The 24,788-nt window shown below is 41.5% G+C and overlaps 1 protein-coding gene across 3 annotated transcripts in view; it reads left to right on the plus strand.

Moving 5' to 3' along the window:
• ptprea (protein tyrosine phosphatase receptor type Ea) overlaps positions 1–22,260 on the plus strand; it is a 59,249-nt gene extending 36,989 nt beyond the window's left edge. The window contains exons 3-21 of one of the 3 annotated variants that reach the window (XM_077000008.1): positions 3,346–3,417; positions 4,429–4,525; positions 5,029–5,102; positions 10,502–10,638; positions 11,447–11,537; positions 12,106–12,182; positions 12,298–12,334; positions 12,571–12,668; positions 13,408–13,527; positions 14,245–14,405; positions 16,793–16,928; positions 17,513–17,662; positions 17,837–17,930; positions 18,798–18,874; positions 19,070–19,204; positions 19,956–20,084; positions 20,224–20,375; positions 20,993–21,128; positions 21,375–22,260. In XM_077000008.1, the coding sequence (XP_076856123.1) occupies positions 3,351–3,417; positions 4,429–4,525; positions 5,029–5,102; positions 10,502–10,638; positions 11,447–11,537; positions 12,106–12,182; positions 12,298–12,334; positions 12,571–12,668; positions 13,408–13,527; positions 14,245–14,405; positions 16,793–16,928; positions 17,513–17,662; positions 17,837–17,930; positions 18,798–18,874; positions 19,070–19,204; positions 19,956–20,084; positions 20,224–20,375; positions 20,993–21,128; positions 21,375–21,449 (2,043 nt within the window). In that variant the 5' untranslated portion in view covers positions 3,346–3,350 and the 3' untranslated portion in view covers positions 21,450–22,260. Of the gene's footprint in view, positions 1–3,345; positions 3,418–4,428; positions 4,526–4,666; positions 4,853–5,028; positions 5,103–10,501; positions 10,639–11,446; positions 11,538–12,105; positions 12,183–12,297; positions 12,335–12,570; positions 12,669–13,407; positions 13,528–14,241; positions 14,406–16,792; positions 16,929–17,512; positions 17,663–17,836; positions 17,931–18,797; positions 18,875–19,069; positions 19,205–19,955; positions 20,085–20,223; positions 20,376–20,992; positions 21,129–21,374 lie in introns of those variants that run through there. The other 2 variants (XM_077000007.1, XM_077000010.1) reach the window with 2 other exon arrangements.
• Positions 22,261–24,788: the final 2,528 nt, after the last annotated feature.

Here is a 24,788-nt window from a genome sequence, read left to right on the forward strand (position 1 = left end):
GTATTCGACAAACAAATCAGACTTTTACTGGTGTACAAGCATTAAGAATTTAAAGTACATTTTTGTTAATAATATTATTTATGTTATGCATAACACTTAACCCTTATAAAAGTGAAAAATATAATATTAAGGGTCATGTGTGTTGTTAGGCCTGCTAACCTAACCCTAGGCTACTGGAGGAGATAAAGCACAGTAGAACATCTCTGTCTGCTCACACTGCGTAGATATTTAGTTGGTGATGCTAAAGTTGCATGTCCTTGCTGTTTATTCATCTGGATTCACAGGTGTGCACCACAGGGAGAACAAAGCGGGAGACGCGAGGATTTCGCCAGGCTTTTGAGGATTGTTATTAGCTGTTTTGTCTGCATGGTTAGGTTTGGACACCCAAGACACATTTGGTTCCAATTTTTTAAGTTCACTTTGCTAAAGGTGTAAAGTGGATACTGTGGCAATCCAGGGCTCAACAAATATTCTGGCACTTGCCAAAATAATTATCCCATGTTTGAAGTAAGATTGGCTTCTGTCCAAATGAGTGCTGTTCTGACTCTCAAAATGACCTCCATGACTTTTACATATACTTTAATTAGTTGTACTGCAGCCAGTTGACACTGCTCTATTTCTGGAAGAACACACTCAACACGCACTGAGCTATATAGATCTTCATTATCACTTTTCTGCTTCTCTCTCTCTCTCTCTCTCTCTCTCTCTCTCTCTCACGCTCACAAATTTGTAAAATGTGTGAATTCGTTAGAATTATCTGGATTTCTGCATGAAAGGCTCACAAAAATACTATTTAAGAGTTAGTACACACCATTTTACAGTGTCGTATATCTTAAGCACTCAAGATAAGTGATTGAAAAGTATCTGGAGCCTTACATTTAATAACCAGGTGCCATTATTGGAGAACTCGCCCAGGGGCTTCATCACTTGTGTGATGCTCTTGCACTGATCTCTGTATGATGCCTCTCTTAGGAAGTGTAGTAACAGCACTGAATTTCTGCTTTACCTACCTGCTTGACTGTGTTTAAGCCAGGCAGACCATATTTACAATCTTAGGAGCTTCAGAAATATTAATTTAACACACACACACACACGCACACACACACACACACGTATGCGCGCACACACACACACACACACACACACACACACACACACACACACACATTGAGACTGTGCTTCAGGGGACACGTTAGCCGAAGGCCCCAAACATCCATCTTATGAAAGAGAGTCCACACACAAGCTCATCCCATGACCCATTTATAACGAAACCTTTTTTTTAACAAGACCCATACATATATGCCACAGGCAACAGCAAAATGTGTTTGTCTGTGTGTGCGTGTGTATGCACATGTGTGTGTGCACATGAGTCTATGTGTGCATGTGTCTGTCTGTGCTGTGGTTGTGGTGTGTAGCAGAATGCAAGCATTAGCTTGTTAAAGGAGGCCAGTGTGGCTACACTGGTGACACAATACTTGAGTGGTGGACCAAAATGGCCGCGTCAGATCTGACTCTCACAAATGTGTTGTCCTCTGTTTGGCTCTGTGGCAAACATTACAGTTGTCTAAAAATGACACACAACACAATCACAATCAAAGCTTTGTTTCTGCAATACTTCAGTAATGACTGATTTGCTGTAATTAAAACATCATTCCCTGCATACAGTTTTCTGTAGTATCACAACATGTTTTTTATGACACATTGTGTGTCTCCATGAAGAGCGCTGGACCACTGACATGTCCTAGCATGCAATTTCCGCTGCCGTTCTCTACTGTATGGACAACATGCAGATAATGAATGTAAATGAGAATTAAAATCATAATTAAAATTGATGCTAGGAGATATCATAGATATCACGTGTCAACAAATCAAAGAGGAGCTGGGGAGACACACAGAGAGAAGAACATACATGCTGCTTGAGAAGAAGCAGTGACACATGGGTAATGTAGTCTGTAAGGGCCGGGCATACTACCACCCACCAGGACACTTAAGATACTGACCGTGCTTGGGCTGGTGGAGCTAGACAGATCCACCATTTGGTCTTTCGTTTGGGTGTGCATTACTAACTTGACATAATTGCATCCACAATCCCCTGCTATGTTTTAGCAAAAAATATTCAGCATTTAATTTATGATGGTCCATGTTATTTGACTTTGTATGATTTTACGCCCCAAGTGTAAGTGCTGTTCTGGGATGAGTACGGCTGTACTGTGCTGTACAAAGAGAGTTACTCAGACAGTCAACAGCATGGCTGCTGTGGAGGGAGTGGACACCCAGGCAAAGCTTAACCACCGCTGCTCAACATCATACCCTCCAGGGCAGCTACACAAGCACTGGGATTCACTCTCTTCACCTGTGTGTGTGTGTGTGTGTGTGTGTGTGTGTGTGTGTGTGTGTGTGTGTGTGTGTGTGTGTAAAGAAGACATTCGCCTGTTTTCCCAGACTTTTCTCTCATTAGTGATTCCCCATCAGTCTGAAGGTCACGGGGGTGAAGCAAGGCGTTCAGTAATGACTGTGGGATACAGTGTGGACTCTACCTTCCTCCTGTAGACAGGAGTGGCACAAGGTGTGAGCTCATTCCGTAATCCTGGTCATTCTGAGCTGGACTGCTGAAATGCTGGGATGGGAAGCAGAATGACCATTCTACCAATGGGAAATACCCTGTGACTCCTCAACCTATAGGACTGTTCAGCATCTTACACACTAGTGTGTGTGTGTGTGTGTGTGTGTGTGTGTGTGTGTGTGTGTGTGTGTGTACACAATGTAAATGAAAATGAAACACAGCCACATTTGTGCCAAGTGGGGTCTTACCTGTCTGTCTCTGGGTAGCTGAAGAGAGTGCAGACCTGTGAATAACATAGAGTGGCTTCCTGATAGGCTGCTGGACACTGCACCACTGATCAGATCTTGATGAGACCCTGCTGGGGGAGGGTGGTCTCCACTTCTTCTCATGCCCTGCTTTAACAACTTCACATTACGGGCCATTCCTGCTTAGAACACCTTTAAACAAACTGACCTTTCAAATTTACCAATGACCAGTTTACTGATTCATATTTAAACTACTTAATATGCCAAAAATAAATCATTATTTTTAAACAAATTTTTCAAACTAACTTACAGTCGACTGACCATTATTTTGAATGAATTATGTGTGTGCCATCTAGTGGTATGATAACATTACTGCATTTTTATGTCCTCTTGCTGTGCAAGCTAAGTAAAGTATATTTATAGTATATATAGTGTATAGTTAAGTACAGTATATTTGTTAGCTCACAGGCTATTTGTACATTGACTAAAATTAATTCTAAGTTTCCTCTCTCTCTCCTCTCCCTCCTCTCTCTCTAGTCACAATGGTACCATTTCTGTTTGTGATACTCCAAACAGAAAATTCAACACAAGCTGAAAACAGCACAAATGGTAAGTTTTAATAATGAACATTAATTTAAAAGATTAAAAAAATAATTTGAATTTTAAAATCTTCTGATTTGTGTAAAGCACATTGAATTGCCTTGTGTATAAAACAGCCAATATAATGCAAATAACCAGCACCATAAAACCCACACTGCCTAATTACTTTAGTAATAGGAACTAATTGTAACTGTTTTTTTTTTTTTTGACAGCAGTAATACTTTTCTTAGGTCAGTGCTGATTATGGTTCTTACATTTTACTTGCAGGGTTCTTCATAATTGTGTAGAAATGTTTTAGAGCACAGTACGTTCAAGCCATGAAGATGATTTTAGATTATACATTTCTAATCTATGCTTTTAATTCTACACTATGCTTTTCAAAATAAATCATATCTCTGTTAGGCTGTTGTGTTACAGCTGTCCTGCAATACGTATATATTACCTAAGGTGGTGCTGTGGGGTCACAGTATCACTAATTCACTCATCCCTAGCTTTACAGTTAGATGTTTGTTTTTGCAGATTCAATACAACATGTTGGTTATGATACCACCTCAGTTCTACATTCACTACAATAATGCAGCATACGCAATAACAGAAATGTATTAATGTTTTATATAAGTTTTATATAAGGCAGACATTCCAACACAGTTCAATGATTATATGCAATTCCACTTATTTAAAAATCAGTGGAATTGCATATAATCATTGAACTGTGTTGGAATTACTGCCTTAGTCATACTGTCACTGTTCAGACTTCACTTTAAGCATGGGTTGCTCTGTGAGCTGTAATTTCACAGCGGCTGTTGATGGCTTAGAGAGGTGTTATACCACAGTTTGCAGGTTTTAACACCACACCCTACTGTTAGGTAGAGGGATTTACCACCACTGTCAAAACAGTTCTGAAGCACTTGATTAAGCCAGGCATGATGGCCATTCTGGCTCTATTCTGGCTCCAGAATGGGGCCAGTTTCCTGCTTCTTTGTTTGCAATGGGTTGAACTGCCTCTCCTTCTTCCTTCAGGAGGCACAGTGTTCTCCCACCACCACATCCTGCCTACAGTGCTGGTGCTTTCACTGTTAGTGCTCATCGCTGCTCTGTTGACCTGCTACTGCCTGAGGTATGACACACACACACACACACACACACCACCCGCAACACGAGGACACATTGTTACGTCATCTCAAGACACTCCTCCTATTTCAAGAAGGCAGGGTCAGGAACTGAAAGTGACTCAGACACACCACACACACACACACACACACACACACACACACACACACTCACTCACTAGCACACATGCACGCACACAAATACACACGGAGCTAAAACTGAAAGCAGACACAAGCATAGAGACGGAGCCGCATGGTTCTCTGAGTTGAGAGAGTTGTCTGTAGTTCAGCCTTATTTCACCTCTGATGAGAAAGAATAGCCTTAGCTTTCGATGGTAAGGAAAATGTACTTCATGAACTTTAATTCAATGTCTAAAAATTTAAAAAGTATTGTTTCATGAATGTAGAACATGTAAATTGTAATGCAAGTTTGTTTCTTCAATTACAGTTTTTTTGTATTGTTGTTGTATATGTATACATGAAATTTATTTATTGTCACATATTTCTCCAGGTTCAGAAACCAGAGGAAAGCCGACATTACTACCGTCGACAAGAAGATACCAAATGGCATTGTGGAAGAACAAGGTACTGTGATGTGCCATTTGTAAATGATGTGAACATCTACTCTGCTTTTTCAAGGCTGTGTGTGTGGCTTGTGCTCTGACCCATGAGGGGTTTCCGTGTAGCACACGAGCTCTGTGCTTCGAGAACAGGATGTGGTATACTAGCAAATTCCTGTTATTATAAGATGACAAGCACTGACTAAAAATGAAATAATTAATTTTTGGTTTGCCAGAGGATTCCATGATTAGGTATTATTTGCTTTAGGTTAGGTTAGCTTTTTGTAGAGGTACACAAAGCTTTACTGTTAGGCTAACAGTTTGACTAAGCATCATTCTAGCTGCTCTGCACTATTCCTGACAGAGGTGCCTGATTCTGCTGTAAATGAGCAGGTAGCATATTCAAGCATTTAGCATTAGCTTCAACGCAGGGCTAATTCAAATCCAAATTCATGTTTGTGCTTTGTTTGTCTGATCAGAGTAGCTATTGGCCTTAACTTTTCAGCAACCCGTCCTGCACTTCAAGTGTACAGACCATTTCTGCACTGGAGATCCGATGTCTATTTAATCTGCACACGGCCTCTCTGTTTGAGGGTTGATGATTGTCAGCTAGGATTAGGAATTCACTTACAATGTTATAGAAATATTCTTAAAAGATTCCACAGATGTCTTAACAAGCTTCCGCCTGTTCTCGGGACCTGATGGCAATCTTGGAGTGCACACACCCACACATGCCAGACGACCTCAAGGCTTTTCAAGTGTTGTTTTGCACAGATCGCCTTGTGTCAGTCATCGTTGATGTCTATAGAAATGCTTTATAAGAGGATATCTGCATTTTGCGGTACAGAAGTGAAAGTAAAACTTCAAGGACTGGCTTTTTTAAACCACAGACAGGAACATATACTTTGTTCATAAGTCAACAATAATGCCTAGCCATTACAACAGAAACTACATCATTTGTATTACTTGCATGGAGTCCCCTGTGAAAGAAAGTCGACAGTTCTGTTTCATTAGGTCCTATACGTGACAAGCATGGCTTTTGCTCACTGTACCCCAAGCAAGAAAACTGATCTGTGGTCAGCATTACTATTGTACTTTACCACAGTCATTCTCTGACCGTGTGTGTTCTCTGCAGCTCAGACTAAAGATGCTACATACAGCCACACTACCTTTCCTCCACAAGTTATGCATTGCTATTAGTGAAGGGGGGTTCCTCTAGTGCTGGCGCCCCAAAAAGTCCCACTCAGCTCCATTCAGCACCAGCTAGGGTCCATGGTTGGAGCTTTTTCAGGAAGTGATTTTTCAAATTTTCAAAATAAAACACAGTGAAGTTCTTCTACATACACACAGAGATCGACTGCTTACTGATGGTAGCTCTTAGGTTGAATTTATGTGCAGTTCTGTGGAGGAAACAGTGAGCTTTAGGAGACGCACAGGCAGATGTCTGGTAAAAGCATACAGCTGCCGAGCACACTGAAAGGTCTGCCTTTACTGACCAGAAATGAGAGAAAATTTGATTAAGTATTTATATGTTGAGAAGTATTTCCAAACATGTGACAGTTCTTTAGGTATTTATTCTGAATGAAGCAGGAGGCTGTGGCTCCATAGGCTACTTGGTGCACAGATTTTGGTTCCTGGCTGCAGACTAAAAGACACCCCCCCCCCCCCCCCCCCAACAACCTAAAAGTAATAAACAAACATCCAAACAAACAAAAATCCAAACATTTATAATGGAGAATTTCCAAAACAGCAACATGTTTTCCTACATACTTTAGCCTACTTAATGGTGTCAGCTTTGTGTTTTTTATGACATGTCAAAGGCAATGTAAATATTTGATTTTGCCTTAGTTCATGGGTGGCCAACTAGATCTCCTGAAAGACCAAATCTTGATAGCACTATCTACTTTACTAGATCTCCTGGGGGGCCCGAATTCCGATGTAGTGCCTGGCTCAAATATTGAGATACAATATGGTATCCCGTGGTGATCCAGACTAGGGCTGAACGAGTAATTGCATTTGCGATAATCTCGCGATATTTTAAAGCGCGATTCTCTAATCGGGGGGGGGGGGGGGGGGGGGAGGGGGAACACGACGAAAGTTGTTGAGTGGGGGGGGGGGGGGGGTGGCGAACGTAAAATGGACACAGATTCAGTGTTATATATCGCCGGTGGATGGCGCCAGAGCTAGCGAACTAGTAACGTATTGAATCATATATGTGGATCTGAGGTAAATAAACTGGATATTTTTTTTCGGCGTGAGATATCGGAAGTGTGGCGTGAGAGCGTGTGAAAACGGTCAAATGCGTGTGTCTCACGCTCAATGCGTGAGAGTTGGCAACCCTGGTTTCTCTGTGCTTATACAGCTTTAGTATGCGGTGAGCAGCGAAATACCGTAAAATCACGCATATAGGCGCAATAAGATTCAAAGCACGGATGAATCGCGGAAGCGCGGATAGCTTGACCGCGGTCCAGCAGACGGTTCACTGACCGAACCGTTTGAAAGTGTAACTCATTATGGATGTAATTGGAAGCGGCACGCTGAAATAACTCGGGCAGTAACGGAGTTCATAGTGAAATACATGATGCCCGGTAATATTAGTGAACAAGGCCGGCTTCATGGTTTTGTTAAACACACTGGATATGCGCTACCAAATGCACTCACGCACATATTTCAGCCAAGTTGCTATACCTGCAGGGCTGCCAACTCTCACGCATTGAGCGTCTTAGACTAAAAAGTTACTAGTTCGCTCTGGCGCCAGCCACAGGCGATCGAACGACCGCGATATAATAATAATAAATTTTGTCCATTTTACACCGCCCCGATAACAACAAATTACATTCACCATCCACTCCAGGTTCAAGTCTCACTTCAAGCGATCTTGAAAAGTTGGCAACCCTGTATCTGAGCTGTATAAAAATGCCGAAACAGTTTCCTGAAAACAGTGGGAAAAAATCGCGATTTTAAATCGCAATCGCAATTTATAGATAAAAAATTGCAATTAGATTATTTTCCAAAATCGTTCAGCCCTAATCCAGACTAATTGTGTTAAATATGGGCAGCAGCTAAATTCTGCGGGATGTGTCGCGGTTGGTCTGAACATGCCCTGAGTTTGTATGAAACAGACATTATCTTCAACGTTTGGCTTCAGCCTACATTGGACAGCATTATGTGTTGGGTTTGCCCTACAGCATCAGTGATTTGCTCCTTTATGTGCAACAGCATGCCTGATAAACACACAGAAAGATGAGTTAGGACCCAGATTTCTGTTTAAGCAGCAGATGTACTTGACTCTCTGCTACACTCTCCTTCCTTTCCACACTTGAACTGCCAACCTTGGTAGCGCTGGACAATTTGCAGGTAAATCAGTGAATTAATCAGTGAACCTGTTTTCAAAAGTAAATATAACCAAACAGGCACAATCTTGACAAGTCCCTTTCCCTTGTGTGTAGGCAAAAGTTGACTCTCAACGTCTGACACGTGTTAGGTAAATGCATGCTGTGTGCTGCCTGCCTTCAAGTACCCACCGCAGGGCAACTCAAACCACCACAATGACGAGCAGATTTGTCTGGGCTAGCAGTGTCATCATGTCATTCTCTTTTTCTTTTGTAAATGCCTACATGTTTCACTTCAGTGCTGTATTTAACGTGTGCTCTAGGGTGCTGGCAAAAGCGGGATTAAGGATCGTTTCTATTGCCGTACATGTAGGCTGTCAATCAAAGTGATGACATTGAAAACATTACAGCATGCAGGTTAATGTGGTACTAAGTTGAGACTGTAGCCTACAGAAAGGTGCTCAGTCTGGATCTAACGAATCAATACTTACACTGTTTGAAAAAACTGAATTGGTGACCAGGGCTGCAATGCAACTCAATAAACATCTGAACTCTCTGATTCTGTATTTGTATTCTCAGCTATGCTCTGACCCTGGTCTAAATCTCTGACCTAAAACCAATGTTAGCATTTCTGGGGTTGCTGTTTGGTCTGCCCCTGTGTTGTACTCTGTGAAATGCATTTCTATTAAAGAATATTATACAGGTTATCAGCTTTAATATTCCATTGGTACAGCACAAAAATAAAAAATCTTTAAAAGCAACAATACTGAATGGAATTACTTCAGCACATTTTTAAATAAATGTTTGACCAGAGTGCTTACACCATCCTCTATGTTTTTCTCATACACAGTTTGCAATTCCACTTTCACTGGCCTCGTTTGTGGTTTGCAAGCCAAACATAGAAGAGGATTAGTTACTTGGTGCTGACATTTTTGACATTTTGCATGGTGACTGGACTGACTAAAAGCTGAAATGGGTTCTTTACAGTGGTACATCATTGTTATGTATCTGGCCCATCCAGGCCTAGAAACTGTTGTCTGTTCCTTAATTGCTAATGTGCAGTTTTCTGTCTGTTATAGCCAAACTAACCATTTTAAATTTAATTGTAGTGTTTTCAATGAAGGACATTGGCTGTGTTATTTTACATCTTTGTGACATCTTGGTTCATATAGCAGATAGCATTTTACAAATATCGTACATACTTTTTTTTCTCCATGTGTCTTCAGTGGAGTCTCAGAACTTGCAGAAACTTGCAGCACTTCTCAGCACTTTTAATCAAATTCAGAAAACAAGGAATATGGTTGAAAATTACTTTTTGGTGGTAGAGTTTTGATGGTAGAGTCTTGTTAGTAGAGTCTTGGTGGTAGTCTTGGTGGTAGAGTTTTAATGGTAGAGTTTTGGTGCTACAGTTTTAATGGTAGAGTCTTGGTAGTAGAGTCTTGCTCATTTACATTTAACAGGAACTGTCAGGGCAAACCCCAATCATGATTTGCAGAATGATGCAAGCACACACATAAGAAATAATTCTAAAAAAATACATTTGCAATAATAATGTGCATAATTATGAATAAATGCAGCTATATAAGTATGCATACATGTGGTTGTGGGTTCATTAAAAGGGCAGTTTCTGGTAGGGCATCCTGTGAGGAAAGGCTTCATTTCTGGACCATTGTTGTGTTAATAACTGTGATGATTAGCTGGGACTTAAAGAGCAGATCAGCTCTCTGTCTCTTTTGCCCTTTAAATCGCTTTAGGAGGCTGTGAAGATGGCTGCAGAGCCTGAGCTGGGTGGAACGTGTCAATCACAACTTTATTCAACTCAGTAAAGCAATTTATTGCAGGAAGTGACATCATTACAAAAAGTTTTATTAAAAAGTTAGTTTTTCTCCCCCGACACATTTAATTTGATCACAAAATGTACAAGATAATGATGCTAAACACATTAGAAATTTCTTTCTGTGGAATCTAGAAATACTTTTCTATTAGTGAGTAGTGTCCTTAATTGACCCTAATGAAAATTTAAATCTAATGTCAATCCCGACCTGTAGTTATAGATGATTTATCGATTCCTGTCTGGCCCTCTTCACCATAGACCAACAGACGGTCGTCCTGCTGCCCAGATCTCCCTCCACGCCCAAAACATACTTCCCCATACCCGTAGACAACCTGGAAGAAGAGTGTCGGATCCGCTCAGCTGATGATGGCAAACTTTTCCGAGAAGAGTACAACGTGAGTGGCACTTCCACCTTTCGCTGCCCTCTGTTCCTCAACTGATAAACCACTCCAGGAATCTCATTGATGGTGCCACTCTGCCCATTTAAACGGCTCAACACCAGCACCCGTTACTTTTGAGAAAAGAGTGAGAGTGTGGGAATGCTGAGGAATTCATTTTTCCTACCTGTGATTAGTTTTGGGAGAAACAAAGGAATGAAAAATGTTAAATGTTGTTTGCTAGGTCTTTTTGTCTGTCAGTTTTTTGCTCTGGGTTTGAGTATCTAATCACAAAATGAGCTGATTGCATAATCCCCTTATATTAAATAAAACAAACACAAGCAATACATTCACTGGTATATTGGGAAAATTATCCTTCATTTGCTAACAACTCAGTACCATATGTTTCCCACACTGTTTAAATGCAATTCTGATGAAGGAGAATCGTTTGTCATTGATTCAGTCACTGGTGATTCATTTAGAAATTACCCTTCACCAATTTAAGTCTGATGATTCAGGAACCGTTCCATGGTATTCTAAAATTAAATCAGTGGCTGCTGATTCAGTGACCACATACCGATTTATCGAATGAATTCCAAGAGGAATGTTTGTGCCCTGCCTTCTTAATGGACACTTAAACTGCCTGAGTCAGAGTGGGATTGACTCTACAGGTTAAACAAAGTGCTACACACACCGTATAACAAAGCCCACACAATATCACTTTTTGTGAGCCAGTCCAAGAAGCACAACACTTTGCACAGATTTTGCACAACACACTTCTGAGTCAGCAATTGTGGTCATGCTTGTTTCTTCTACGGTGTCACAGTCGCTGCCGGGAGGAAACCCCCAAGGATCATATGAGGAAGCAAACCAGGACGACAATAAGGAGAAGAACAGATACCCCAACATCCTTCCATGTAAGCCCCCCTCACCACCTCTCTGTGAGCAAGTGGTATCAGAGCAACAGCAGCATTCACAACAGGAGGACTTGTGAGACATCGAAGAGCTCTGGTTATATCCACCGTTCCTAAAGCAGTTTCAGAGCTGTGGTTATATCCACCGTTCCTAAAGCAGTTTCAGAGCTGTGGTTATATCCACAGTTCCAAAAGCAGTTTCAGAGCTGTGGTTATATCCACCGTTCCTAATGCAGTTTCAGAGCTGTGGTTATATCCACCGTTCCTAAAGCAGTTTCAGAGCGCACTGTGGTGTGGTCTTTATATTAAACTTTCAGCACAAAGGTTCTGAAAACCTTCTGCCTAAAACTTGATTATTTTCTCTTGGATAAATATTTTTCTTTATGTCTTACATCAAGGAGAGAAGTCAGACAATGCCTCTGTACAGCTCTTTTGTTTGGGTCAATGTTCGATGTTCAAATAGGCCAGAGATGCATAGCTCTGCACCTGGACACCTGGTACTTCTCAGTTTAGGTGACCCACTAACCAACTGATCAGGCTGCAGACTAAACGCTCTGTCTCTGCTTATCAGATGACCATTCCAGGGTGGTGCTGTCACAAATAGATGCCATTCCTCACTCAGATTACATAAACGCTTCTTATATAGATGTAAGTATCCAGTCTCTGTCCAGATTCTAAAAAAAAAGAAAAAGATTCTGTTTTATATATATACATATATGCATAGATATTCAATGCATAATACAGCCTACTTCATATCTCACAGGGTTACAAGGACAAAAACAAATTCATCGCAGCACAAGGTGGGTGCTTCAACAGTTATTACTCAACATACCATCCTATCTTTTCAGCTGTATTTGTGCTTCCTAGCTAAGAATTCTGAAGTGTCTGGATTAGGTCAGACAGTTTATGTGTGTGTGTGTGTGTGTGTGTGTGTTTGTGTGTGCGTGTGTGTGTGTGTGTGTGTGTGTGTGTGTGTGTGTGTGTGTGTCTGTGTCTGTGTGTTTGTGTGTGTGTGTGAAATGTTGGGATGTATTAGGACCAAAACAGGAGACTGTTTCAGACTTTTGGAGGATGATCTGGGAACAGAAATCAGCAACCATCGTCATGCTGACCAACCTGAAAGAGAGAAAAGAGGTAGGGGGGGTTTTCTGTTCTGCTTACTTTCCCAACCACACAGGCGTTCCCAGGTCTTCATGTCTGGAGCTCCACAAAACACTGGCTTCTGAACACACTGCACACTGCCATATCAGCAAGCCAGAAGGCCTTCACTGCGTTTCACTTTTTAGAGGTCATCAGTGATTAGCAGCGGAGGTTCCTCTCTCCCCAGCCCTCCTAAACCCTCCTAACGCGCTCTTCGTCATGTCTTCAGGCAGCTTCTGAAAGCTCAGAGACAAATCAATAAAGCCAGAACAGAGGGGAGATTAAAATCAGCTTTGGCTGGGTGCTGAATCGATGATTAAATAATTGGCTAATAAAGTTCTCTCAGGCGTTATCATAATTAGACAGCAGAGTGTCATTAAGTGTGCATTATCCGTCAAGCCCTGCTTTCCTAATTCTGATTGACGGCTCTGGATGATTAGACCTCCTTATTTGCAATGCAGAGGCTCAGATGTCACCTTAGTAACCCCAGTGCTCTCATGCGTGGTTTACTGAGGCAAATTTAAGACATGCATATCCAGAATCATGTTTACAGATTGGTTTACCTTGTTTGCTACAACCTAAAATGTTATGTCTAGGTTGCCTAGGTAAACAATGGCAGCATAGATGGTGTGTGCCCTTCCTCTTCTATAGATATGTTTTACATAGAACAGTTTCTTCAGTGCCTTAAACTGTCACTGGTCTTTCGCTGAACACACTCCCTCCCTCCTTCCAGGATAAGTGTTATCAGTACTGGCCGAACCAGGGCTGTTGGACGTATGGAAACGTGCGCGTAGCTGTGGAGGATGTCACCGTGCTAGTCGACTACACGATACGCAAATTTTGCGTGCAGAATGTAAGCCGCAAGTCCGACAACATGATTTTTCAGCTTCCAGTAAGCTGTGACTCACCAAATGCAGCATTTACAGCGAGCACCAGACAGACACGAGTCCACTTAACACACGTCTGCTCTTAGATGGGGAGCTTTATTCACAGGGCAGTGACCTGCTCTTATGTTAAGTATAATGACAAAGCTGATGCATACAGTAATGTAGGAGTAATCATGTAATAATTGCTGTAATGACAAAATTGAGCTTTTTAGAGCATACTTCCAGCCCTGGAATGTTCTAGACTACATATCTGCTAAGCGAAATGTTAAAGTGGTAAATGTTAAGTGGTAAAATGAACAAAATGTGTACTTTTTTGAGTTTCAAAAGTAAGGAAACACCCATACAAAATGAGTGTTCAACCTGTTATTTTTTTTCTCATTTCTCATGAACTTAAATTATATATTGAGGCTATTTCCACCACTTAGGTTTACAATCCATGACTAGTCACTATCTACAAATATGCTGTTGTTTCTATCTATTTTATAATGCTTATTATTCAAATTAAACCTAAATTTAAAGTTAACCAGCCTTCTAGTACAAGGGCCAGACACATATATAAGGTGTTTTAATTTTTGCCGGAAAAGAAATGTAAGGCTCAGTTGAGTGTAAGGCAAACTTCTGCAGGTTTGTTGAGGAAGCCAGTGTTATGGTGTGCACCTCTGTCTCTGGCGATGTCTCAGCAGGCCAACGACGGCTCCAAGACCCCTCGCCTCGTCACACAACTGCACTTCACCAGCTGGCCTGACTTTGGGGTGCCGTTCTCGCCCATCGGCATGCTCAAATTCCTCAAGAAGGTGAAGCAGGTTAACCCGTCGTATGGTGGGCCCATCGTAGTGCACTGCAGGTACACCAACCCGTCTGCACCGACTGCCCTGTGCGCTGGGGAACCTTCCGGAGCTCAGACTCTGTCCCTTGCTTGCAAACATTCACCTGCATGTGAAGCGTTAGGTCCAAACCAACTGAACTTGGCCAGGATAAGAAAAGTAAATAAGGATGTTTTGAATATTGCTAACACTGGTCCCTACTGAACTAAAGCCTCTACCACACTACATGCGTTAGGCCCCATGACACTGTGTGAAATACATCAGTGGGTTATCCATAAGTGCTTTAACTGAAGGTTTGTGGTACATCATAGTAAATAATGAAGGATGCAGGTGAGAGTGGTACGGCACCCACCTTAACACAACATGATACATTTTTGGGTGATAATACCCAAAAGCATTTTGTAAAAAAAACAGATGATCATCTGTTATAATCAACAGATAATGTCTGTTCTTCTATTTATGGCCTTTGAAATTGAAAGAGTCCAGACCCAAAGGTAGGAGATGAGGAAGGCCTAGCTCACGAAGGACCAGGTGTGCTCCCCAAGTGAGCAGAAAGACAAAACCACAAAGCAGGAACCTCAGAAATCATCACAATGCTGGTGAGCCAGCAGGCAATAAACCTTACAGGCAATAAATCTTGTTTATCTTAAATAAAAAGACAATCACTCCAAGACTCTTTTAGATTGACTAGATTTAGGGATAACACAATCATGTATCTTATTAATATTATGCTTTTTTTTAATTAATGTTATTGCGCAACTTTTTTTTTTTTTACACAATAATAAAGAGTTTTCAAACTGTATTAGCACTATGAAAGCAGACACTTGACTCTCAGAAAAAGGCCAATTTTTACATAACTTCAGTGCCATTATTCAGAAGACCTTGTGGAACCTTTGTGTCATTTGGAACGTATCCGTCATGCATGCATAATTTATTTTATCAGACAATGATGCATTATTCAAAATGATTAGCATACGATATGAATTATGCGAACTGAGAGCTATTCATTCTGTCTGTGCGGTTAGGGAAATAAGACAGAAATATGTAGGTCAATGTCTGAAAGTTTGATTAGGCCCCTCTGACCTAGTTGTGTAATGTTTCAGGATCACAAGAGTGTGTATGTCGTAGGTCTGACCCCGTGGTCTCTGCTCCGTCCTAGACAATCCTGCCATCGTGCCTCCCATATAAATGAGCCGTGCACATAAATAGCCCCATTCAACGAGTCCCTCATCTAAATTGTTGACCAGTGGCCTCCAGTGGTGGCAGAGCTTGAATACAGCAAGCACTAGTTCTATATCTTCACAAGGTCTACATTAGTACTGGTTCTATATCGTCACTAGGTCTACATTAGTACTGGTTCTATATTGTCACAAGGTCTACATTAGTACTGGTTTTATATTGTCACAAGGTCTACATTAGTACTGGTTCTATATTGTCACAAGGTCTACATTAGTACTGGTTCTATATTGTTACTAGGTCTACATTAGTACTGGTTCTATATTATCACTAGGTCTACATTAGTACTGGTTCTATATTGTCACAAGGTCTACATTAGTACTGGTTCTATATCGTCACAAGGTCTACATTAGTACTGGTTTTATATTGTCACTAGGTCTACATTAGTACTGGTTCTATATTGTCACTAGGTCTACATTAGTACTGGTTCTATATTGTCACAAGGTCTACATTAGTACTGGTTCTATATTGTCACAAGGTCTACATTAGTACTGGTTCTATATCGTCACAAGGTCTACATTAGTACTGGTTTTATATTGTCACTAGGTCTACATTAGTACTGGTTCTATATTGTCACTAGGTCTACATTAGTACTGGTTCTATATTGTCACAAGGTCTACATTAGTACTGGTTCTATATTGTCACAAGGTCTACATTAGTACTGGTTCTATATTGTCACTAGGTCTACATTAGTACTGGTTCTATATTGTCACTAGGTCTACATTAGTACTGGTTCTATATTGTTACTAGGTCTACATTAGTACTGGTTCTATATTGTCACTAGGTCTACATTAGTACTGGTTCTATATTGTTACTAGGTCTACATTAGTACTGGTTCTATATTGTTACTAGGTCTACATTAGTACTGGTTCTATATTGTCACTAGGTCTACATTAGTACTGGTTCTATATTGTCACTAGGTCTACATTAGTACTGATTCTATATTGCCACTAGGTCTACATTAGTACTGGTTCTATATCGTCATTAGGTCTACATTAGTACTGGTTCTATATTGGTACTGGTTCTACAGTGGTGTTTTCACAATTAAAAAACTGTATCAGTGGCCATACAGGGGTCACTGATATGTGAAGTCTTAAAGGGTTTATTCATGTGTGTTGTGTGTGTGTGTGTTGTGTGTGTTGTGTGTGTGTGTGTTGTGTGGCTCTTTCAGTGCTGGGGTCGGGAGGACAGGTACCTTCATTGTGATAGATGCCATGATTGACATGATGCACACAGAACAGAAGATCGATGTGTTTGCGTTTGTGTCCAGAATCCGAGACCAGCGATCACAGCTCATCCAGACCGATGTGAGTATGCTCAACAGCACCACAACACTTCACACTTTCAGGTAGCGTGTGTGCTATTATAGCACATGCTCAGCCAACTGTAGTAAACCAACTGCATTCTTTTAAACGAAAAGAGCTCCACTCAAATGAAAGCAAAAGTCGACTGCAAAAGCCAGATTATCAAAATATGATTAAGGTTGAAGAGTGTGACAGATTCTGCAGATTACAAATCTATGCTGAAATCAACAAAATAATGATTTTTGGAATAGACACTCTTTGAAATCCTAAATGTAGAGAATGAAACTAAGGTGGGTCTCTATGTCCCTTTAATAAAGTCTTCATGAATATGTTATCAAGAGGTCTCTGAAATGCTTCAAACATCAGGATTCATGTACACCTAGCACATCTGTAGCATTTATAGCCTCCACTCCTGATTTTCCACTGTAGCTTTCATATGCCTGGTTCTTGTGAAATTCATAACCATAGTACAAAAATGAGAAGAGACCTTTTTAAACATGCAGACTGCAGCTCTAATAATAGTGCTGCGTGAGGACATGCATGTTCCTGTTTCTCAGCTGGTGCTCTGGTGTGTGTGAACTCCACAGATGCAGTACTCCTTCATCCACCAGGCCCTGTTGGAGTATTACCTGTATGGGGACACAGAGCTGGATGTGTCCTCACTGGAAGGCCACCTGCACAAACTGCATAACACCTGCACCCCCAATGACCGGCTTGGCCTGGAGGAGGAGTTTAAGGTGGCCGCCCCCCTCCCAGGAACATAAACATAAAGATTCACGACAGCATAAAACAGCGTAGTGCTAGATGTTTAAACAAACACAAAACCACCTCAGTGAAGCATGACGGAAGCTTTTACTGAAACATCACGAGTTCAGTGTCAACACTTAATGATTCAACACTGGTGTTTGCAGAAACTGACCAACATGCGGATTATGAAGGAAAACATGAGGACGGGGAACCTGCCGGCAAACATGAAGAAGAACAGAGTTCTACAGATCATCCCGTGTAAGAGCGGCAGGACGAAGCGCTCGGGAAGCAGGACAGAGACCTGCAGGCTCATGGCTGTGACTGTCTAAAACAACCCCACATGCCATATTAAGCCTGTGTTCCTCAGAGTCATGCAAATAAGAAAACCGCATCTTACACATTCAGCGATGAATGTCACGGCTACTAAATTTGACTTGGTGCACAGGGAAGTTTGCCCAAGCCACAACAGTGTGGCCGCAGGTGGTGCCGAACAGTAGTGTTACATTACAGTGTTGCACCAGTAGTAGGTAGAAAAACAAACTGCTTTTCTCTGGATCTAGTCAGCACCAATCAAACTAAACAAATGCATTTTTTGCACAAGGAAGTTAGTGACACCACGTTTCCTTTCCCATTAAGGTGCTTCCTGCCTCTGATTTTAACCATCAGCAGACGCAACACTGTGATGTTTAATATATTAGACGTGCAAACAATTTCAGGAACAGGAACAGTCACGGCATGAGCTACAGGTCCCGCCATGTTGAACAGGAGGGCAGCTTGCCATTCAGATTCAACACGTGCGACCGAGTCCCCTGCCCCAGTGCCAAAGGTCAACGCAGTGCTGATAACCAACCAATAGTGCACCAGTTTGGCAAACAGCAAGCAATGCACAATGACCTCAGACGAGTGCCTATGCTGCACGGCACTGAGTTAGGGGTCCCCAGCCGGGCCCACACGTGCCACCCAGGGCGGGCCTTGGCCCCCCACACCTGTGGCAGCTGTTGGGCTGCACCTCCAGAACGAGTCCAACACCCAGGCTCCTCGTCCACGTGTCCACCGTCCCTGTGCTTCTTGTGTCGTTTTATTTCATCGTTCTTCATATGTTGATTTGGTTGCTATTTTTTACAGATGACTTCAACAGAGTGATTCTGTCAATGCGAAGAGGTCAGGAATTTACAGACTACATTAACGCATCTTTCATTGATGTGAGTGGTCAAACACCTTCACTGTACTACAAAAGCCATGTGTATCCAAGTGGTAAAATGGCTTCCCAGCACCTCTGAGTATTTCTGAAATAGCTTTTAGGAATTGTTGCTATTTGGAAGTAGCGCAGCTTTTCTGTAGCACGTCATCAGTGTGTGAAGGGGCTCATCTTTGAGGTGTGTGTGTGTCTTGTGCAGGGTTACAGGCAGAAGGACTACTTCATCGCCACACAGGGGCCTCTGTCCCACACTGTGGATGATTTCTGGAGGATGGTGTGGGAATGGAAATGTCACTCAATAGTCATGCTAACAGAACTACAGGAGCGAGAGCAGGTACGCACACATGCACACACACATACACACACTCAAACACGTTCACACACACATACGCACACACTCAAACACGCACACACACGCTCAAACACGCACACGTTCACGCACACATGCACACTCAAACACGCACACACACATACGCACACACTCAAACACATATGCACACGCTCAAACACGCACACGTTCAGACACACATACGCACACGCTCACACACACATGTACACACACATACACACACTCAAACACATACGCACACGCTCAAACACGCACACGTTCAAACACATACGCACAAACTCACACACACATGCACACACACATACGCACACGCTCAAACACATATGTACGCACACACACAAATGCTCACACACCTACACACAGGCGGGAGCGCACATATGCGCATGCACACACATGCTCTTGCACACAGACACACACACGCCCACGTGCAAACAAGTGTGCGTGCGAGTGCACACATGCACGCACACACACACACATTAATTAATTTTTAGTTGCCTGACAAAGCATGAACATGTTAAATTTGAATTTAAATGCAGATTTTCTTTGAGTCACTGATAACCAATGTGTGAACCAGAGTCTATGACTGCAATTGCTTACTGTAATCAGTACGGTCAATATCAGTATGATCAGTGGATATGGTTGCAGTTACACTGTGTTGAGAGAAACTTTGTTAACTGTGCTATTACAGTTTGGGACTTGAGACTCATTGTGTATTTGTCTGTGTGTGTGTTTGCAGGATAAATGTTTTCAGTACTGGCCTACAGAAAACTCAGTGAAATATGGTGACTACTCAGTGGAGATCAAAGCAGATACTCAGTATGACGATACGTTCAGTCTCAGAGACCTGGTACTCTCATATGATCCGGTGAGTGAGTGGACACGCGTGTGTGTGTGTGTGTGTGTGTGTGTGTGTGTGCGCACAAACTAAACACTGCGTAACCTACATGGTACCATGTCTTAAGGGTGTGTGTGCAGCTGCATAACAAACACTGTGTGTTGTGCAGGAGAAAGAGACACGTTTGATACGCCACTTCCACTTCCATGGCTGGCCAGAAATCGGAATTCCAGGAGATGGGAAAGGAATGATTGATATCATCGCTGCAGTGCAGAAACAGCAACAGCAATCAGGCAACCACCCCATCGTCGTGCACTGCAGGTAACACACACACACGGCTGGAATTTCTTTGTGGCAGGTATTTCAGAAGCTGCCGGAAACAGTCTATATATTTCCAGATATATTCTATATATTTCCAGAACTCAGATGTGCAGCATCATTCCACAGAATGACAGCATGTTTTAGCAGATCATTCACCCAAAATGCTACGATCTCCAGGTCCACCACATGGAGTTCAGAAGCACACAGACACCAGTCTCACATAAGCGTGTAATAGCAGTATCATCAGTCAGGAGTCTTTTTGAAGACACTGGTTCTTCTGCTCTGAAAAACAAAACAAATACCCCAGCTTAACTGGAGCTCCTGAAGGACTTGGATCGAGACCCTTTAGAACACATGCAGTGTTCTGTTGTTTGGTTTTGCATAGCTAGATCTCTTGACCATGACTCCATGCCAAACTGAGACACAGCCCGGAAGATCATGTAGTCTACCTCAGGAAACAGCTGCTTCACACTTACATTTAAATTGCACCTGTACAGAAAGTTTATACTCCTTAATTATTTGCATTTCTGCTTATGTACAAATGAGTATTGTCACTTGGACATCTGTGTATGTGTGTGTGTGTGTGTGTGTGTGTGTGTGTGTGTGTGTGTGTGTAGTGCTGGAGCAGGTCGGACCGGTACGTTTATTGCCCTCAGTAATATTCTAGAGCGGGTGAAGGCGGAGGGCTTGCTGGACGTCTTTCAGACTGTGAAGAGTTTGCGAATGCAACGGCCGCACATGGTGCAGACCGTGGTACGTCCTTTGAGTTCTGGACTACATTTCCCATAATTCAATTCAGCATAGACATTGCTATGTCTGTGGAAGTGCATGGTAGTGTACTAAATGTGACCACTAACATGGTTATGGTGGTTGTACTTTATAATATACATCTAGCTCAAAACGTAAATGATATTGAATATATGTGCTCTGAACTGTGAACAATAATTAAACTTTTAGTTTATTTATTAAATCACTCTCATTCTCTCTCTCTTTCTCTAGGAACAATATGACTTTTGCTACAGAGTGGTACAAGACTTTGTTGACATTTTTTCAGACTATGCCAATTTTAAATGATCAAACCTGCCTTAAATATGTCTGTTCAATGTTTTTTATATGCCAGTTAGTCAGGATTTTACGCCCATAACTGGATAAAATTCGCTACCGTTTTGCTATGCACTGTCCTCTAAAAGAGCATATCTATCTTTAGACAAACAATTTACCATATTTAAATTAATTATTTCACTATGGACTTAAACTATATGCCATTATAATGCCAGCATCATTTTTAATGAGTGTTGTTTCTTTCTTTTTTTAACCAAGGTCTTACGGACTAAAGTTCCATTTTTAACCTGTGTAAAGTTTGTAAAGCTGTAGGTATTGTAAATGTATTTATGTATTGTTGCTGACAGTCCATTCTCATGCAATTTACATTTATGTTAATGTTGAGAGATATTTTATTTATTCAAAGCTGATGTCATTTGATGGCCGATATCACTGATATATAGCATCAGTGTTTGTTTTCCCCTTTTGGACAGCAAATGAAGGTGAAATTAACAAATACATTCAAAACTCAGTGAACCTTTTTTTCTGAATGAACAAAAACAGATAAAGTTACAGATTTTGTATCAAAATTAGCTTGAGTGGATGCACTCAGTGAGAGAGGCACATTCTCCAGTCAAACTGCAGACATCAGTGATGTTTTCAGAGCTGATCTCAGAGGGTCACTGTAGCAACCGGACGTGTATGCTCACAGCCCGTCTGTTTGATACGGATGGAAGAGGCCGCACAGGTTTTCAAAGCACACTGATCAATGCTCTTTGCCTTCCACAATTCCAAGGATTTACAAATGAAAGAGATAACATGTTATTAAAGGATGATATATACATTTGCCTGTGTGATTTTCTTAAAAATTAGTTAAGGGTTATAGATTAAATTTCTTCATCTTGCGATTGTTTAGATGTCAACAAAGGCAATAATAGTGTTTTATCATGAAATGTGCCTTTCTAGACAAATGTACTAAGTCAGGATTGTTCGTTGTTAATTGTAGCACTAGGAACCTGACGACAGAGATTTATTTACCTCAAAAACGACATTTCATTAAGTTATTACTCGTGTTAAACGTGTTTCTAGTATGAACTATTCTTGCCTTTCAACTACTATTACAGCCTTTCACGACAGTAATATTCATTCATTTTATTCATTTTTCATCACAAGTTTTCTTACCGCTTTTGGAAGAAACCAGAATATTTCTAGCAGGCCTGTTTACAGAATATAAAGTAAATTAACAATTATCCAGCAATGTATATCTGGGAAGGCAGCTCCTCACTGCTCCTCACATCTCCTCACAGCTCCTCACGAGCTCCTCACAGCTCCTCACAAGCTCCTCACATCTCCTCATGAGCTCCTCACTGCTCCTCAGCTCCTCACAAACTCCTCACTGCTCCTCAAAGCTCCTCACTGCTCCTCACAGCTCCTCACTGCTCCTCACGAGCTCCTCACGTGAGCTTTGTCTCTAAAAACCCAGCCAAACGTGCAGAGCAGAGAAGTAGCCACACACACAGTGCACTGCAAGCCTGAAAAAACGTTTGAAAAAAGCACTATTGTTGTGGTGAAGCACTATTTCACCATTATCAATGTTACATAAAACTGGAAGATGCATCCAGGTTCACGGTTAGTTTTGGACAACAGATAAAACTAATTGTGTATTGAAGACAATCCGACGTCTGGTTCCCCGATCAACTAACTGGCTACCACTGTTTACCACTACATTATTAAAAGAAAGAAATTGTGTAAAGTCGATGGCTACATTCCATTAAGCCCAAAGATAATGATCACAGATTTGCTGTTTAAAAAATGGTACTGACCATATCATTTCTCAGTCTCATTACTAGAATAGAGGGAATGTGTCGGCAATGTTAAACATTGCTTCTACCTGTATGTTACCGTGGCAGGTATTTAGTGCGACCTCTCTGTACGCTGGAGGAAGGCCAGGGAAAGACCTGACATCTACAGAAGACCTCTGGGGAGTGCTGAGTAATATATAATAGGCTAAAGCAAAAGTCTACTTCAGAAAACATCAGGACAGCCTCCCAAACCAGTGTTTAGTGCCAAGGGAGGACACACTACATGTTACCAGTAGAAGCACAAGTGATGTTTGATTATTATTATTATCTTGTGTACACATCTCCTATAGTTTGTGTTTATATTGTAATAAGGAGACCGAGCAATAACTATATATGGTCATTACGCCATTGCCAAAACAACAACGGTGGCCCAAGACTTCTGCACAGTACTGTGTATGAACGGTAATAGCTCCACACTGCTCAATAACGTATTCTTATTCAATTGAACTTAATTTTGGTGGTCATACTGGCATTCTGAGCTTAGCTCCATGTGTTTAGGTAAAAGTTCTCTTTTAGATGCAAGACCTTTCACACACAGATGCCCATTGGAAGCTTCAACTAGAAAACGTTCAGGCAATGAAGACAACAATGCTGCCATCTAGTGGCGACTCTAAACTACACATTCAAAACGCTTAGGTCCTGCTTGGCATTAGGGCAACAATTAACTCCCTTTACGTAGAAGGCCTATCGCCTGTATAAAACCCAAACAGCCCAAATAATTGAAAAGTGTAGTTTATAAACGGTTTGATTCATATATCCGTGTCAGACTAGTCATGGCGTGCTGTTTAGGCGTTGAGCATTTTTCTAACAGGAAGGATTCTGTACAAATCTCGTCAAAGTGGTAGCGGGCTCCATCATTTAGAGGCGGACGGTCCTGAGTGAAACTGATGACAGGAATCGCCGTCCACGTTGTTAGCAATCTACTGTCACATTACAGAACCACCTCTACAAACGCCCCATTTACCGGCTTTCCATGAAGTACCACGACATTCCGTGTTAATGGAGGCCTATCGCAGAAAAGGTAAGAGAACGCGGTCCACGTGAAACTACGTTAACTACTTTGTTATCCAAGTCTGCACGCGCACTGATAAAGATCATTTGAGGTGCGCATGCGCCTCTTTCTGTTGATGGCAGAATCCTAATCAATGTCAATAGACTTTGAAAAACTTTGAAAGTCTATTGAAGTTGACTTTCATTTAATTTTAACTAGACATTTCTTAAGAAATCTTCATAGGCCTGTAGTGGTTCCATGAATATAAGAAGTCAATTTAATAACTTCAGGAATAACACCAATAATTATGACGACGAACACACACACACACACACACACACACACACACACACACACACACACACACACACACACACACACACACACACACACACACACACACACACACACACACACTTCGGTTACAGTTAAATGCTACAGTTAATTAGTTGTATAACTATTTTATATACATATCAAAATGTTATTTGTAAAAATGTTAAGTCTCAGCTCAGCCTAGCA

This window comes from Brachyhypopomus gauderio, chromosome 3 (assembly GCF_052324685.1).
Source record: "Brachyhypopomus gauderio isolate BG-103 chromosome 3, BGAUD_0.2, whole genome shotgun sequence".
NCBI lineage: Eukaryota > Metazoa > Chordata > Actinopteri > Gymnotiformes > Hypopomidae > Brachyhypopomus > Brachyhypopomus gauderio.